Source organism: Equus przewalskii, chromosome 4, assembly GCF_037783145.1.
Source record: "Equus przewalskii isolate Varuska chromosome 4, EquPr2, whole genome shotgun sequence".
NCBI lineage: Eukaryota > Metazoa > Chordata > Mammalia > Perissodactyla > Equidae > Equus > Equus przewalskii.
In genome coordinates, this window is record NC_091834.1 from 92917535 (window position 1) to 92932638 (window position 15104).

Genomic DNA, 15104 nt, shown 5'->3' on the forward strand with positions numbered 1-15104 from the left:
TTAAAAAATGGTTTTTTAAACTTTACTCTTTGAGAGTTATTGTTTGTATGTGTATGACTTGATCCAGCAGTGTTATGGGTGGAATTGTGTCCCCCCAAAATTAGTATGTTGAAGTCTTTACTCCCAGTACCTGAGAATGTAGCTATATTTGGAGATAGGGTCTTTAAAGAGGTAATTAAGTTAAAATGGGTTTAACTTAGGGTGGGTCCAATCCCATTAGGGTGGGTCCAAATCCAATATAACTGGTGTCTTTATAAGGAGAGGAAATTTGGACACAGACATGTACAGAGGGAAGAGGGTGTGAAGAGACACAGGGACACGACGGCCATCTACAAGCCAAGAGAGAGGCCTGGAGGAGAGCCTTTCTTCTTGCTTGGCCCTCAGAAGGAACCAATCCTGCCAACACCTTGATCTCAAACTTCTAGCCTCAAGAACTATGAGAAAATAAATTTCTATTGTTTAAGCTGCCCAGTCTGAGGTACTTTGTTACATCAGCCCTAGAAAACTTAGACAAGTAGCCCCCAAACGAAAGAAAATGGGCACACCTTTACCTCCCGTAGGCAAGAAAACCTCAGAAGAGACCAGTCTTTAGAGTGTCAAAAGTCTTCCCCAACCCCACAGATTAGCCAAAGTCCACCTTTGTACCATCCACTCCCCAATATTACTATTCTTGACAGAATAACTCAGATTTTGAGAGAATCACTGCTGGTGGTTATTGTGATATTGAAGGCTACCTCCTGGGGTGAAATTGGTCCTTTCTCGGTAGAAGGGGTTGCTTTTCTCGAGGTGGGTGTGGAATTTTTGAAGAGTAGAGGATTTGTGCTAGTTTCCATTTACCCCTCCAGGTCCACTTTCCACTCTCCTCTACCCTACTGTGTGCTCCCAGAGGCTGACCTCTGTGGACAAAGTTAAGAAGGCTTCTTGACTGTCCAGCTTCCAGTAGGACCCACCAGTGGAAGGTCCTGGAAAGAGATCAGAGAATGAGGCTGGGGTACTCACCTCCCTGGGTAGTTCACTATATCCTTGTGCCAGAGGCCACAGCTCCTGTGGGAGGCCCTCTCCACACAGCTCTTCCTCTGCGTTCTAGTGACTTCTCCTTTCCCTGATCCTTCAGGAGTGGTAATGGCTCCTCCTCTCTGATGTTAGCCCCCAAGATACCTTATCATTCCTTGATGCTTTCCCTCATCCCTGCATGCTCATTTGTAAATAGTCCTTTTATTAAATTCTTCCCAATTATGCAATTTGAGGGTAACATTAACATCTTCCAGGGAACCCCAACACAACACATACTGAGGAGATGTCCCCTCTTAGGGACGTGGAAAAAGTAGGTCTTGAAACAGAAGCAAGGCCAGAGAATAGGGTCTTCCTGAAAATGGTTCATTTTCCCTCGGGCTGTGAGGGATAATCATATTTAACGGACAAATTAAAAGTCTTCTCCTAATTCCTTTCAACTACCCAAACCCTTTGGTAATGCCTAGTAGCATTCTTAGTTCCAGGTGTGGTACTGTGGGAGGCTATACTGTCTGTAAAGGACAGTATAGCCTTTCCCATGTCTCTCCTCCCTCTGCTGAGGCAGCATGGGCTGATGGAACCATTTATAGAGCACAGCAGAGTCCTAGGGATCTAGGTAGAGACCTGACATAAAGTGCGTGGTGACCACAGAAGCAACAGGAAACAGCTGCCAAGGCGTGACTCAGGAGCAGACGTGAGGCAGATGTCTTCACTCCAGATCAATCACAGCCCAGCGAAGCTCCAAGGGACGCGGACTGATAATACGGTGACAAATATTAAAAGTGGCACATCCTCAGTCAGTTCCCACTGCGTGCTTAGCACTGTGCAAAGACATACAAGGTCCAAAAGCAGGGACCTCTGGTCTCTGTCCTCAGGGTTATTCTGATGTAATTAAGAGATTAACAGACTTGAAAAAAAGGAGACAATAATAACAATTACCACTACATTTATTGAGCACATATGTGCCAGGCACAATGCTAAATGCTTTACATGGGTTATCTCGTCTGCTTTTCATTAACAAGCATATGAAGTTGAAGCTACTATTATACCCATTTCGGAGCTGAAAAAACTGACACTCAGTTGAAAGGGATTAAGCAACTTGCCCAAGGTCACCCAGACATTAGGTGGCTCAGTTCTCAAGGCCTCCAAAGTCCTGGCTGTAGATCTCTTAAGAATAAAGAAATTATAGAATAAAGTGATTACAGGTTCACCCTTCCTCCCCTCTGCTGGCTGGAGGATCCAAGCAGCCATCTTGGATCATGAGGTGAAAGCCATATGCCAAAGATGGCAGGCCAGCAGGATAGAATAGATCTCGGCCCCTGACAACTTCGTGTAGTAGTCACCAGTCTTGGAATGCCTACCTCCAGCTTTCTATCTTACCCAAGCCATTCGTGTTTTGGGTTTTCTCTCCCTTGCAGCTGAATCTACATCTGACTGATACCACGTCAAGAATTTTGGTCTCAATCCTAAGAGCTCCCATGAGAGCTGCAGTGAGGCTGTGGTTGGTGGTAGCAATCAAGAGAAGGTGGACTAAAGGTGTTAGGACAAATGGACAGGGCTCTGTGAATCATTGGTTGGCGTGAGGAGAGGGACAATTGGAGAACAGCACATGGGAATCTGGTTTGGACAAGTGAAGATTGTGAGGCCTTCACAGAGAAGCATGTTTGGGACAGAACGTGGGGATTTGGGATCTGATATAGAGCTGTAAGGTGTCTCCACCAGGTGGCCCCAGCTAGCAGGACACATGGATCTGGAGTTGAACTAAGCCTGGAACTTCCGTTCCACTCGCCCTGCTCTGGGCCAGGATCCCCTCTCTGACTGGAAACCTTTACAGCTCAAAGACTCTACGCTGCTCAGCGTACTGATGTGCTTGTCGACTCTCAGGCCAGCTGTGTGATTTGTCTTCCAAGGCGTGCTCTGCTGAACCCCTGAGCGATTCCTTCCCTGAACATCACACTGCTCAGGAATTAAAGCAGAGCAACAGCACTATGAAGGCTCCTGCTTCAAATCTTTGTGGAATCGAGTAACTCTTTCAGAAAGCACCTTTTCCTTTCCTTTAGGTAAAAAAAAAAAAAATCCTTTCATATTTAGGTACCACCTGATTAATCTGTAGTTTTCCACATTAACCATTACTATATTATATATTTTCAAAGCAAGGCACACCTATATACACTAAAGTTTACAAAGCAATTACAATAAAATTTTAAGTTTTAGGTCCTAAGTGAGCTATGTAATCACACAGTTTATCTTATTCAAGAAAAATCTCATCTACCTTCTTTTTCTTATTGTAAAGAAACTTGAAACATCCATTCATTATAACACCATATCAGTGAGTTTCTACAGTTCTTAATAATTGACAGAAACAGGATTCTAAAATCGTATAGGGTTCTCTTCCCATTGTTCTGCATTTCTCTTTTACTCTCTTCTACCTCCTCCCTATCTCGTCCTACAGCTAGAGAGAGAGGAAGAAAGAATCATGACAATGAGGAATATCCTTGTTTGTTAGTGTTTATTCAATGTATTTTTAGTGAGATTTCTGCTAAACTCTGGGAGGTGCTCATGATAGGAGAGTAATATATACAGTTCTAGCCCTAAACTCAGGCTAGTGGTTCAGACAAACGAACAAGGAACAAGTACATGCTGCAGAGAGAGCAGTGTGGCAATGGAAACACAGACAAGGCAGAGAGCAGGGGAGGAGGGGGTGTTTCTCAGCCAGAGCCCCGGGTGACCTGATCTGTGTCCCATTCAGCATCCCTGACCCACCCCGCCTTGCTAGGCCACTAATGGAGCACTGTGAGCCAGACAGCCTGATTCCTGAGGGGTGTGAATAGGTACATGGTGTAAGCAGTGTGTCCCTGGGGCAGTAAACCATACCCGAGGGTAGAATGCATTTGTCTTTTTAAATTACAAAATTGACACACTATTTGAATTAGAAAACAAATCCAAAAAATGTAAAACTGAAGTGTGTGCAAGGGCCCAGCCTCAGTGATGTCACCATTCCAAGTCCATTCCCCAGAGGTCACCAGCCACCGCTAACTTTGCGTGTATTACTCCAGAAACTGAAGAGTATCTCAAGTTCCCTAGGTAGGGCAGCTTCTAGAATAAATGCTTAGGGGAAGGTCAAAAGCCATTTCTTACTACTATTGCAAATCTTTTGTCCCAGGTTATATTTGCCTTAAAAAACAACTTATGGAATTTACAGATGTTACTTTCTATTTTTAGGGCCTTCATTTTTTTCTTCCTTTTCCAACTCTGGCATAAAAGAGAAGAATTTACAAAGTTTCAGAATTAGCACTTTATTTATTTTGGTGAGGAAGACTGGCCCTGAGCTAACAGCTGTTGCCAATCTTCCTCCTTTTTATTTTCCCTCCCCAAAGCCCCAGTACATAGTTGTAGGTCATTATAGTTCTTCTATGTGGGACGCCGCCCCAGCATGGCTCAATGAGAGGCATAGGTCTGGGCCCAGAATCCAAACCAGCAAACCCCCAGCCAAGGAAGTGGAGTGGGCAAATTTAACCAGTTTGCTACTGGCCAGCCCCTCAGAATCAGCACTTTAAAACCGTATAGGGTATTTCTGGGACCTAGGGTGGAGAGAGCCCAAGCAAGGAAGGGAAGAATGGGGAGCCCAGAAGTGAAAGATGAGGAGGTGGGTGGTAAGGAGTTTTGGGGGCTGGGAGAGGAGCCAGGCTCTGGAAGGCAGAGCCTCAGTGTCAGTGCACAGCATGCAGAAGAGGGCTCTTCCTTCTCCTTCCTTACCTGGACCAAGGCACTGACCAGAGCCGAGTGGCAGAAAATGACGGCAGGAGGGGCTTCAGTGGGGAGGGTAGAGGCAGCCAGAGAGGAGGCTGTGCTGGCTCGCGGAAGCCACTTCCAGGGCTGGGCTGGCACAGCCTCTACTCATATGCCAGCTCTGTGAACTCCGTCTGGGAGTTCATGTTAGGTTCACACATCGTTAACAGTATCGCATGTCCCTAGTTCACATCCTGGTCTTCACTAGAAAGTGGGATCCTAGACGATGAACAGCATTCTTTCCTGTGTGCCCAGTCCCTGGGAAAGTACAGACTCAAAGTTCAGTTGAGCACAGAAAACTTCTGTAAGAAAATATATTTTCAATCCAAAATGGGTGCTTACAAAAGAATTTTTAGAACAGAAAACATTCCTAAGGGTCATCTGTTCCTTTTTAATAATTGAAAGTATATAATAATTAAAAATAATTAGAGAAAGACAATTCAGAAGAAATAACACAGCCTTTAGAGTTAGGCTTTCCCTGAAAATCTCAGTTCTACTTACTGGCAGTGTGAACCTCATCTTGTTATTTACTGTCTCTGGCCTCAGTCTCAGCTATGGGATGGGGAGCATAGCACCTACCTTGTTGGGTTATTGTGAGGAAGAAATGAAAATATGCCTTGTACAGTAAGTACTCAAATGGGGTAAAATTAAAAAAATGAGGGCTTCTGTTCAAAACCTTGCCTGCAGCATAGCCCGATTCTTCCCACTCTAAAATGAGGGGTGGGGAACACCCCACATCCCACAGTGACGGATGTAGCTCAGTCTCACTACTTGGTGGAAACAAAACAATCAGGCCAAAAGTCTGAGGAGAGTCAGGTCCTGAAAATTAATGCATTATAACAGACGAGCTTGAAGAAGGGTCAGCATCCCTTTGGTTTACAGATAGTACATGGATTTTTACAAAAGAACAGACTCGTTCCGATTTAGATTCAGTCAGCTGGACGAAAGCAGTCCAGTAAGGAGGAGGAGGAGGTTAACTGTGCTTTGGGTAACACGCTGGGAAGAGCTGAGTGCATTTAGGTATAGGAAGAGCAGAAGCCTCTGGTCCTTCTGTCACCAGGGTTTCCATGAATCTGCCCTTGGGTTCCTCCAGAGTGGACTCTGCCCACTCCCTGCCCCCTTAGGGCCCTCTCCTGCCAAGAGGTGCTGCCCCCGTGCTCCTTCCTCCTTGGTCCACGGCTCCTCTCTCGCCTGCCCAAGGCAAGGCCTCGCCACACTCAGATCATACCAGACTTGGCTCTTGGGCCCCTCCAAGGCACCAAGTCCACAACAGAACTCGTCTTTCTCACCTAACTTGCACTTCCACTCTAGGTGGCCAGGTCATGGCAGCACCTTACTCTCCCTCACCTCTCACCTCTGCCAGAAGCTCCTGGAGGACTGGGGCTTTGTTCTGTTTACTTCCGTAGCTCCAGCACTAGAACAGCACTGGTACACTGCAGGTGCTCAATAAATATCTGTGGGCGCCCAGGTTGGGGACGAGTGCCCTTAAATGTCCATCAGCGAGCACCCGCAGCCGTGGCTGCAGCACAGCCTCATCTTGCCAATTGCCCTTTCGTGTTCTGTCCTCTCTTTCAGCAACTGCTTCTCCAGCAACACATCCAATAAAAGAATAAGACACACTACTTTCCACATTTAAGTCCTCAGAAAGAGCAAGGAGCGTAAGTTTGACACAATTTTTCACATTCTGAAATAATTCTCCCATGATTCCAATAAGCAGAAAAAGGGAACAGAAAGTCAGAATTGGACATAGAATTCAGATTTTTTTCTTTCAGACACATTTTATACAACTTTCAACATTTATACTTTCAAACAAAATGAGCAAAAGAAAAACACAGAGTTCCAAAAAAAATCAAAACAGAAGTAATACAATTTTAATTTTAATATTTTAAAATACAGAAATTGGAAAGTAAGAATACCAAATACAACTTTAAACAAGTCACTTGTCCTCCCCTATAATAACCAATGTAAGCTACTTAAAGACTTACAAATTTAAAACAGAAATGAAATAAATACTGTACACTTTCCCTGCCTGCAGGCAAAAGATGGGAAATACTGCTATGAATCGGAAAAAAATGCTCTTAAAGCTTCAGCATCCCACTTCCCAGCCACACCCCACTCCGTTGTCACACAGTGTGCTTCTGTATTCAAAGGACACACATGTGCACACACACTGACTGCCTATACAAACAGACAAGACACTACTCCGCAGACACCCCAAACAAGAAAGGGTAAACAGTTGCCTTGGACCATGGGCGTAAAAATCAGTTAAGGAAAGTCAGTCAGGCTAGCAAAACATTACTACAAAACTAGTAAATACCATAGCCAACAACTGTCCCCTTTTCAAATTTCACAGATTTAAAACTCCTAAAACCAATACTACCCCTCCCATCACCACCCTCTTCCCCCGCCCCACCAAATCAAACCTGCTGAAGCACTGGCAAAGTTAGACCTTTCACAGTAAAGGTGAACATTCATATTATATAATCTCTTAAAATGAACCTTTTCACCCTCTTTCCACAGCATGAAACTGTTATGGCTTAATTTATATTAAAAGTAGAAAAGTCTTTTCGGAAGGAAACACAGCCTGCAAAGATGCGTGTGCATTTCCTGGTCAGTGCTATTTCATACCTGGTAACAACCGCATGACTTGCTTTCGCAGTCAGAAGCTGTTTTTGGAAAAACTGAGGTTATAGCTTTTGATTCAGTCTAACCATAAATGTAAGGCCCTTAGTTTGGTTTAGGTTTCTTTTGCAAGATAAAATAACCTTGGGGTTCACTTAGAAAGTTACACCGTAGGTCCCTGACTATAATGCAGAAGTTATATGTATGCTTTGTAAAAATAAAAGGCTACTTATGAATCTTAAAGGGAAGAAATCATTCTAGGCGAGGAATCAACTCACATATTACACTTAATGCTGGTAAATTGGTACCAAACAAAAGCTACCAGAGAAATATAAGAGTATGTCTGGGTTATTTTATTCCTGCAAAATATTATATATTCCAGCACTTATGATCATTGTTTTGGTGAAAAATCTTGAGGGAAAACAGCTGACATTTTGAAAAGGAAACGGCCAAAATAAAACTGGGTGGAGGCAAGGCTTATCTTTGTGATTAAGTTCCATTTAGGACTGCTTTCTGAAATAAAGAAAAGTGAGTTCAGAATGTCACAGGTCTTGCATAGGTAAACTACTTGGAGGTCAAGGGCTACGTGGTAGCCAGGGTTTATTAGTGAAATAGTGCAGAGTGGATAAACTTGTTGGAAGAATCACTGAATAGTTTCAAAAAGGTTTTAACAAAAAAGTCTAATGTTGCATTTGTTAAGACAAAGCTTTAGGACATTAGAAAGGGCACTAAAGGTGAGAGGGAGACTCTAAGGGGTAGAATGCAGGTAAATGAGTATTATTTTCCCCTACCCATTAAAGAAAAAAAAAAATACTACAAAACAGTAAAACCACAATCAATCACAATAAGCTAATTGCTTTGGAAACAGGCATTTGCTTCTTAATGACCATAATTTAAAAAATTTGTTTATGTAAGGGATATCAAATATTTGAGTTATGGCACAATGTTCACTGAAAAACAAATTAAAATAAGGGAAGGGCTTTTAGTAAGGCTACATATTAAATTACATTACGTCCAACAGCAATGTAGTGAGTATCTCCCTTCTTCCCCTTCTTTCCAGCTGGCTTCTAGGAAGCATATCAGCCACCACAGGAAGAGCAGAGGCTGCCGAATCACAGAACAGGGGCTGTGTTAGGAAGCGAGTACCAGAGGTCTAGGATCCACTGTGACCCAGGCCCAGTCACTGCCCTATCTGGGTTTCATTTGTCTCCCTTACTTACTGGTGACACTCTTTTCCTAAGCTAAAGATCTGAGGCTCAAGATTGCTTTAGATGAAGGTCTAAGGCATATGAAAATGACTGGTGATCTTCAGCTTCTCTTTTTGGAGGGAGCAATTAGCTTAACATTTAATGAGAAAAATGAATTTTTAAAAAAATTTCAGATTTACATTATGAAGCCCTCATCTCTTAATAGGAAATCATAAAATGCCTATACACTGCAATAGTTACTTCCGGCAGGAGTGTACTGGGCCATACACTCACTCATCGACTCCTTGGGGAGTAGTCTTATCACCACAGAAAGAATCTTTTCTTTTGAAGATGTCCAGTTGAGCCTCTGCTCTTCCATTACCAGTGGGTTCTCTCTCTACCCAACAAGCGTTGTTAGCCAACCTGAGCTGTCTTTGTTGACTTCCAGCTCTCTAACCACCTTATTTTTTCCCCCTAGTTCCATGGGTAGTTGGTAAATCATTTTAATTCCATGACTTATTTTCCTTTTATCTAGTGCCTGAAGAGTATGCAGAATCTGTGGAGCATTACTGTCCTAACTCCTCTTGAGAAAAACCGAAGTCCATCTTCCAATTACTTGAAATCGTCTTAATGGTTACTCGAGGATAAACATTCTACTCTTATCCATAAACTATCTCACTTCTTCTTCTTTCACTTCAACCACTGATTTTGATTTTAATTCAGCACCTTGTTAGAGATTCTTCAGATATTTTAGGTAGCATGCTCTGGGCATATATTTAATATGAAATAAATTTTATGAGTAACAGCAGTTTTCATTTAAAAATGCATATAAATGTGCATTCATTAATTACTAGTTGTAAATTAAATAACGATAAGGTCTCTGCAAGTATGAAGTGTCAATAGATTAAAGAATACTTTTCTTTACTGCATTTTTATCCACACTTACAAATGAGAAAACTAAGGCTCAGAGGTAATAAGTGACTTATTCAGGGTCACATAGCTGATATATAAATGGCAAAACTTGGACAAAAACCCAGGTCTTCTGCTCCCTTCCATGCTACACCATGCCTCTCTATTACCAACATGAAATTATTAGCTTTTGAAATATTTTTTAAAGTTTAAAAATTAAAAATGTTTTATACTTCCATTTCTATAGTTGTATAGTATATCTCAGTTGAAACTAATAAAGTTATGCCTTTTTTTTTTTCCAATGAATGGGTCCTCTTTTGCTTAAGTGTGCTTAGAAGTGAAAATAATACTGCTTATGTCCTGGAGAAGATACCTTCGAGGGCAGAGACCACAACTTCAACTTTATATTCCCCCACAATACTAAGTAGTGTTGGGCACATAGTAGATGTTTGAGAAATACCTGCTGATCTCATATGAATAGAGTTCATTAAAAAGGTAATAATTAGGATTATTAAAAAATACAACAGTATTCTAGCTAAGTGTTTAAGTAGTGATAAAGATGGGCTTGTTTTCTCTCTGAGTTTATAAGATGATTTTGGTCAGAATTCTCAATTTTGTTTGCTTTAAAAATTAACTGCTTGTGAAGTTCAATGGATTTCTAGGATACTGAACTATTATAAATGGTCAGGTTTGTATTGTTTACATCATTAATCAATACTGGAGAGCATATTATGATGTGACATCATGAATTACAGTACAGTGGATACTAAGTGAACAGAAGTCACTTATTTGAATCAATACAGGAAAATTATCTACTACTACAATTAAAATTGCATATATTAAATCATAATTGTTTTATCTATTTCTATTTGCTTATAACTAGCTAAATGCCACTACTGCTGTTTTCCTAAGTTGCAGTGTCTGTAGGTAGTACTGTTTATAAATGAGACTGAGGGAAAGACGAAACGTTGTCTATTACAGTTGAGTCCAGATATGGGCTGCAGTCACCTCCAAGTTCAGGCATTTCCTTGAGATAAAGGGATGCATCACAGCAAGGACCTTTACAAGAGGTTTGACTAGGAAAGTCACTGGATGAGTGGCTGAATTTCTACCAACTCAGAAAAAGATACATGTATTCTGTTTTAGTGGTTATATTACCTTACTGGAAGTTTTTTTTAACTTAGCCAAGTAATGAGCTAAAACTGCCAAAAACAAATCCACAGTACCTTCACTTAAAAATTCCACATACTGGCTACTTAAAATTAGTATTTACCGGCCTAAGTACACAGGGTGGACACTGGCCACAATTTTAATTCATAAGAATAAATTGTTTTATTCTAATTTTTATAGCTAAAGAAAAAAAGTAAGGTAATTAAAAATACTTAGAGCTGTGAAAAATGCAAAGAAAACAAAAGAACTCAGATGATGATGTAGCTGGAAAAAGAAATTATAACTTTTACTTCTTAAACCAAAACAAAAAACATGTGTACTGTAACACTAAAACAGTGTCTACAGAAAACTAAAACATCACAGTAATATATTGTGTGGGGAAGGTGGGAGAATTAGTCAAACCCAAATTTTTGACATCTTGAGATCCAACGATCAATCAAATAACTGACTGTACCCATCTCCTAACTAGTTTTGGCCTAGTGTAGAAGAGTTTAAGTAGGCCATTTATAGACGTTTAGTATTTCCATAATAATTCTTCTTCCTGACACCCAGATAAGACCCAGACTTTGGTCCAGTCACTTGGACCAAAAAGGCTAATTCATAAGCTATTTCATATTTATTCCATGAAATATTGGAATGAAGATAAAGTAAGAAATATTTCTCTCTGAAACTACACATTTGAATGCAACCATGAAAGACGATGGTATAGATTTTTTTCTTAGCTCTTCATGTGATACTTAATACAGAAGGGAAAGTCCCACTACTTTGTTGAGCAAAAAAAAAGAAAAATCTATAAAATGGCCACATTTCTTCTCCAGAAAAATAAATTTTATCCTATTTGCCTATATTTTCTTTGTAGGAATTTGTAAAATGCTCTATTGTCAGGATTGGGAATATCTCCATCCCACTCTCAGAAATCACTTATTTTTATGCCATGGGGGGGGAGGGGAATGGAAAATATAAGCTATTACGAGCAACTGAAAACTGGCATTTAGTAAAAACTGCATAAAGGAGATAAATGATTCCTTAAAGCTCAACCAGATATTTAACCTCCATACGTACTGGTTAAGTTGGGATAGATGGAAGAAACTGCAAGAAGCACCCATATTACACCAAATCCGTATATCTGAGATAATTCTTTAGAAGGCTAAGAAATAAAAAGCTAAACACACACACACACACACCCAAAAGATCTACTCCAACATGCTTGCTTCTATACAACTTAATATAGTATAGTCCTATTAGATTACGGCTTATTATGCAGATTTGAATATACTAAGTCAAATCATATTTCATATTTTCCAACAAGTTAGGTACACAGAATAAGAGCATCATAAAATATAACCTCTGTGGCAGGTGTTGGTCCTGCCCTCCAACACCAGCAGTATGAAGAAGGCCCTCTGTAGTTACAAATGTATTTGAAAAACTACAAACATGACAACTTAACCAAACTTATAATACTTTTCCCACAAGTAGGAAAAAGATATTAAAGCTGTTCTCTTTGGGACCCAGATATCAGCAAAAAATGAAAAAGCAAGAAGCCTATTGTTATATTTAGAAGAAAACTGCAATGTCAAATGAAATGAGAAATGTGGGATCTTTATGTAGTTCCTACATATTGGCTACGAAAGTGTTTCCCTGCAAAGAGAAGAGTCTTGTTGTGTCGTCACAAAATGCTGGGGAGTGCAGAGGGAGGGGGGGTATAAGGTAATCAACCAACCTGGGTAACAGTATGCACCTTGGATGTTAGCAAAAGCGAAGCTAATAGCTTATAAAAAACACATGAAATATATAAAATAAAATGATTTTCATATACATCTTAATTTAAAATAATTAATGCATCAAATCCCTGTTTAAGACTTTAACCTGAATATCAAATTTAAGAGTCCAGACTAGTTACTGTTACCGTGGCTCTTCCCCACATGTAACACACACACTATCAAAAATAATTTAAAAACCTTCACATTCTTAAATCTAAATTAGTGAGATATTTCTCCAGAAATCTTCCAAATAAATAGCTTAAAAAAGAAAGAATTTAAAAGCTGTTAACTTTAAAAAAAAATCTGTTAAATAAATTATTGATAATTCTTTACCCTACCACTGAAAATAAATCAAGACACTACCAACAACAAAATGAAATTCAAGCCCTGACAAGAGACCCTTTCCAGTTCAAGGTCTCTTTTTAAGGTTCTACCCTCCTTCTTCCTCTCCCCCCACCAGGTCCAAACGGTTATTGCTGAGTGGGTGTGGCACAGTGAAAATGCAGCATCGGTTCACGTTGTTCTTCAGGCAGTGTTCTCTACTGTACATGCAGACTGCTTCAGGCGGGGGCACAGCGGAAGCTCCAGGCTCCTGCACCCCCAAGACTGGTCTCCAAAGGGAAGAGTGGCCACAGCAGCAGCTCCATCACACAAAGAAACGTGCATGGCCATTTCTGTTCAACTTAAGGATCTTCCCAAGACGTTGCTTGGCTGTTGCCATTCCTTTTTTTGGACGTTTACCTATAAAACACCAACAACAGTGTAAATCATAATGAAAGTCATACTTGACAGATGGCACCTGGAAGACTTTAGGGAGAGCAACATGGCAGGGCAGCCTTTTAAGTGTTCTGAATGGGCAAAGTCACAATCTTGGAATTCCACTGTTTAAAACCCTTCCATCTGGTCACACGAGAGATCAAGGCCAACCTCCTTCACAAGACCTACAAGGCCTTTCCACAGTGTGATGCCCCCATCTCTTCAGCATGAGCTCTTACCATATCCTGTATCAAACTGTGCTTCTGCACCAAAACTGCCTGAAGTTTCATAAATACCCCATGGACTGTTTCTCCCCTTTGTGCCATAGGTCATACTATTTCCTTAGCCTTCAATGCTGTCTGTCCTGTCACTTCTCCCAACTCAGCATGGCTAACCCCTTACCATCCTTTTCAGGATCTACCTCCTCCTCCAGAAAGCCTGATCAGAAAGCCCTGATGCTCAGGGTTGACTGAGGAATCCTCCTTCTGTTCTCACAGTAACCTGTGCATACCGCAATGACCATGCTGTCCGTAATGCATCAGGCTGTAAGCAACTTGAGTGAGAGACTATGTCTATCTAAACTGCCACTACCACCCTCAGACCGAGTCAGAAATACACTTAACCTACAAAGAGGTAACAGTTACCTTTCGTTGCTTGGTTGCTGATAGGTGGCGGATTTGACGCAGGTCTCTTGGTGGGGTGAAGGGGCACTGAAAAGGAAGTTTCACCAACTGGCCTTTCTGGGCTTATACTGCCATTACTGATCTGGCATGCCCCTGAAATCAAGCTTGAATTCTGCGTATACTTTCCATTCTGAGGGCTTGAGCCACTGCTGTCCACAGAATTCCTACTTTGTACCTTCTGACTGATTTCTGATGAACCTTCCTTTTTGATGCATTTCTGGCCTCTACTTAGATCCTAAAGGAGGAAGAAGGAAATAAGGCTGAATTTTCAGAGTTCCTTTAAGATAAGTGAAGTATTTAACCTCTCTATGCATTAGCAAGTCAAGGGATAGAAGAAATAGACTACTAAACTTTGGTTTTCTTAACATGTAGTAGCCACAGAAGACCACCCCTTCATGATGGGCGTCTCATTCCAAAACATAACAGCTCAGAAGGATTCAAGTCTTGAAGTTGCATTATAACTTGAGTCAAGAAGAAAATGTTAAAAATATATATATATAAAAATAAATATATAGAGAGAATATGAATAACTTAAACAAAGCCTCCTGAACTCAGTCAGCACGTGCTCCCACGTGCTGTGGAAGGAACACATGGATGAGATGCGGACCTACCACTTCCTCAGCATGTCACAGTTCCCATATCTCTTTCATGGTGCAACGTACCATCTTTTTTAGAACCTAACTTCTGTAAGGTTCATCTCCACTGTATTTAAGTTGTTTGTTAAAAAAATCCCTAGATCTTTAGCCCCAAGTCTGGTTTTCCTCTAACAATTCTTCCTTCAGTCTCTTAGGATTACTGAGTGAACTGTCAGGAACAAAACAAATGAAGTGCTACTGATTGGTGGGTCTTGAAATCAACAGAGACAGTCATGACCACAATTAAAAGAGAAAGGAAAACACAAACTTGAAAAGAGCATACTGCAGATGTGATGTTTCATTAAACTAGTTTTATGAGGGGGGTGCGTGATGTAAAATAAATTTCTGATTCTGGAATGGTCAAGTAAGTTTTTTTTTTTTTAATTTTTTTTAAAGATTGCCACCTAGGCTAACAACTGTTGCCAATCTTCTTTTTCTTTTTTTTAAGGATTGGCACCTGGGCTAACAACTGTTGCCAATCTTTTTTTTTTTTTCTGCTTTATTTCCCCAACCCCCCCCATACACAGTTGTATATCTTAGTTGCACGTCCTTCTAGTTGTGGGATGTGGGACGCCACCTCAA

General features: G+C 40.8%; 1 protein-coding gene across 1 annotated transcript in view; it reads right to left on the minus strand.

Moving 5' to 3' along the window:
* Positions 1 to 6649: 6649 nt before the first annotated feature.
* KDM7A (lysine demethylase 7A) overlaps positions 6650 to 15104 on the minus strand; it is a 92005-nt gene continuing 83550 nt past the window's right edge. Inside the window, exons 19-20 of the mRNA XM_070616624.1 lie at positions 13849 to 14122; positions 6650 to 13189 (exon numbers count right to left, since the gene is read on the minus strand). Of these exons, the coding sequence (XP_070472725.1) occupies positions 13095 to 13189; positions 13849 to 14122 (369 nt within the window). The 3' untranslated portion in view covers positions 6650 to 13094. The remainder of the gene's footprint in view (positions 13190 to 13848; positions 14123 to 15104) is intronic.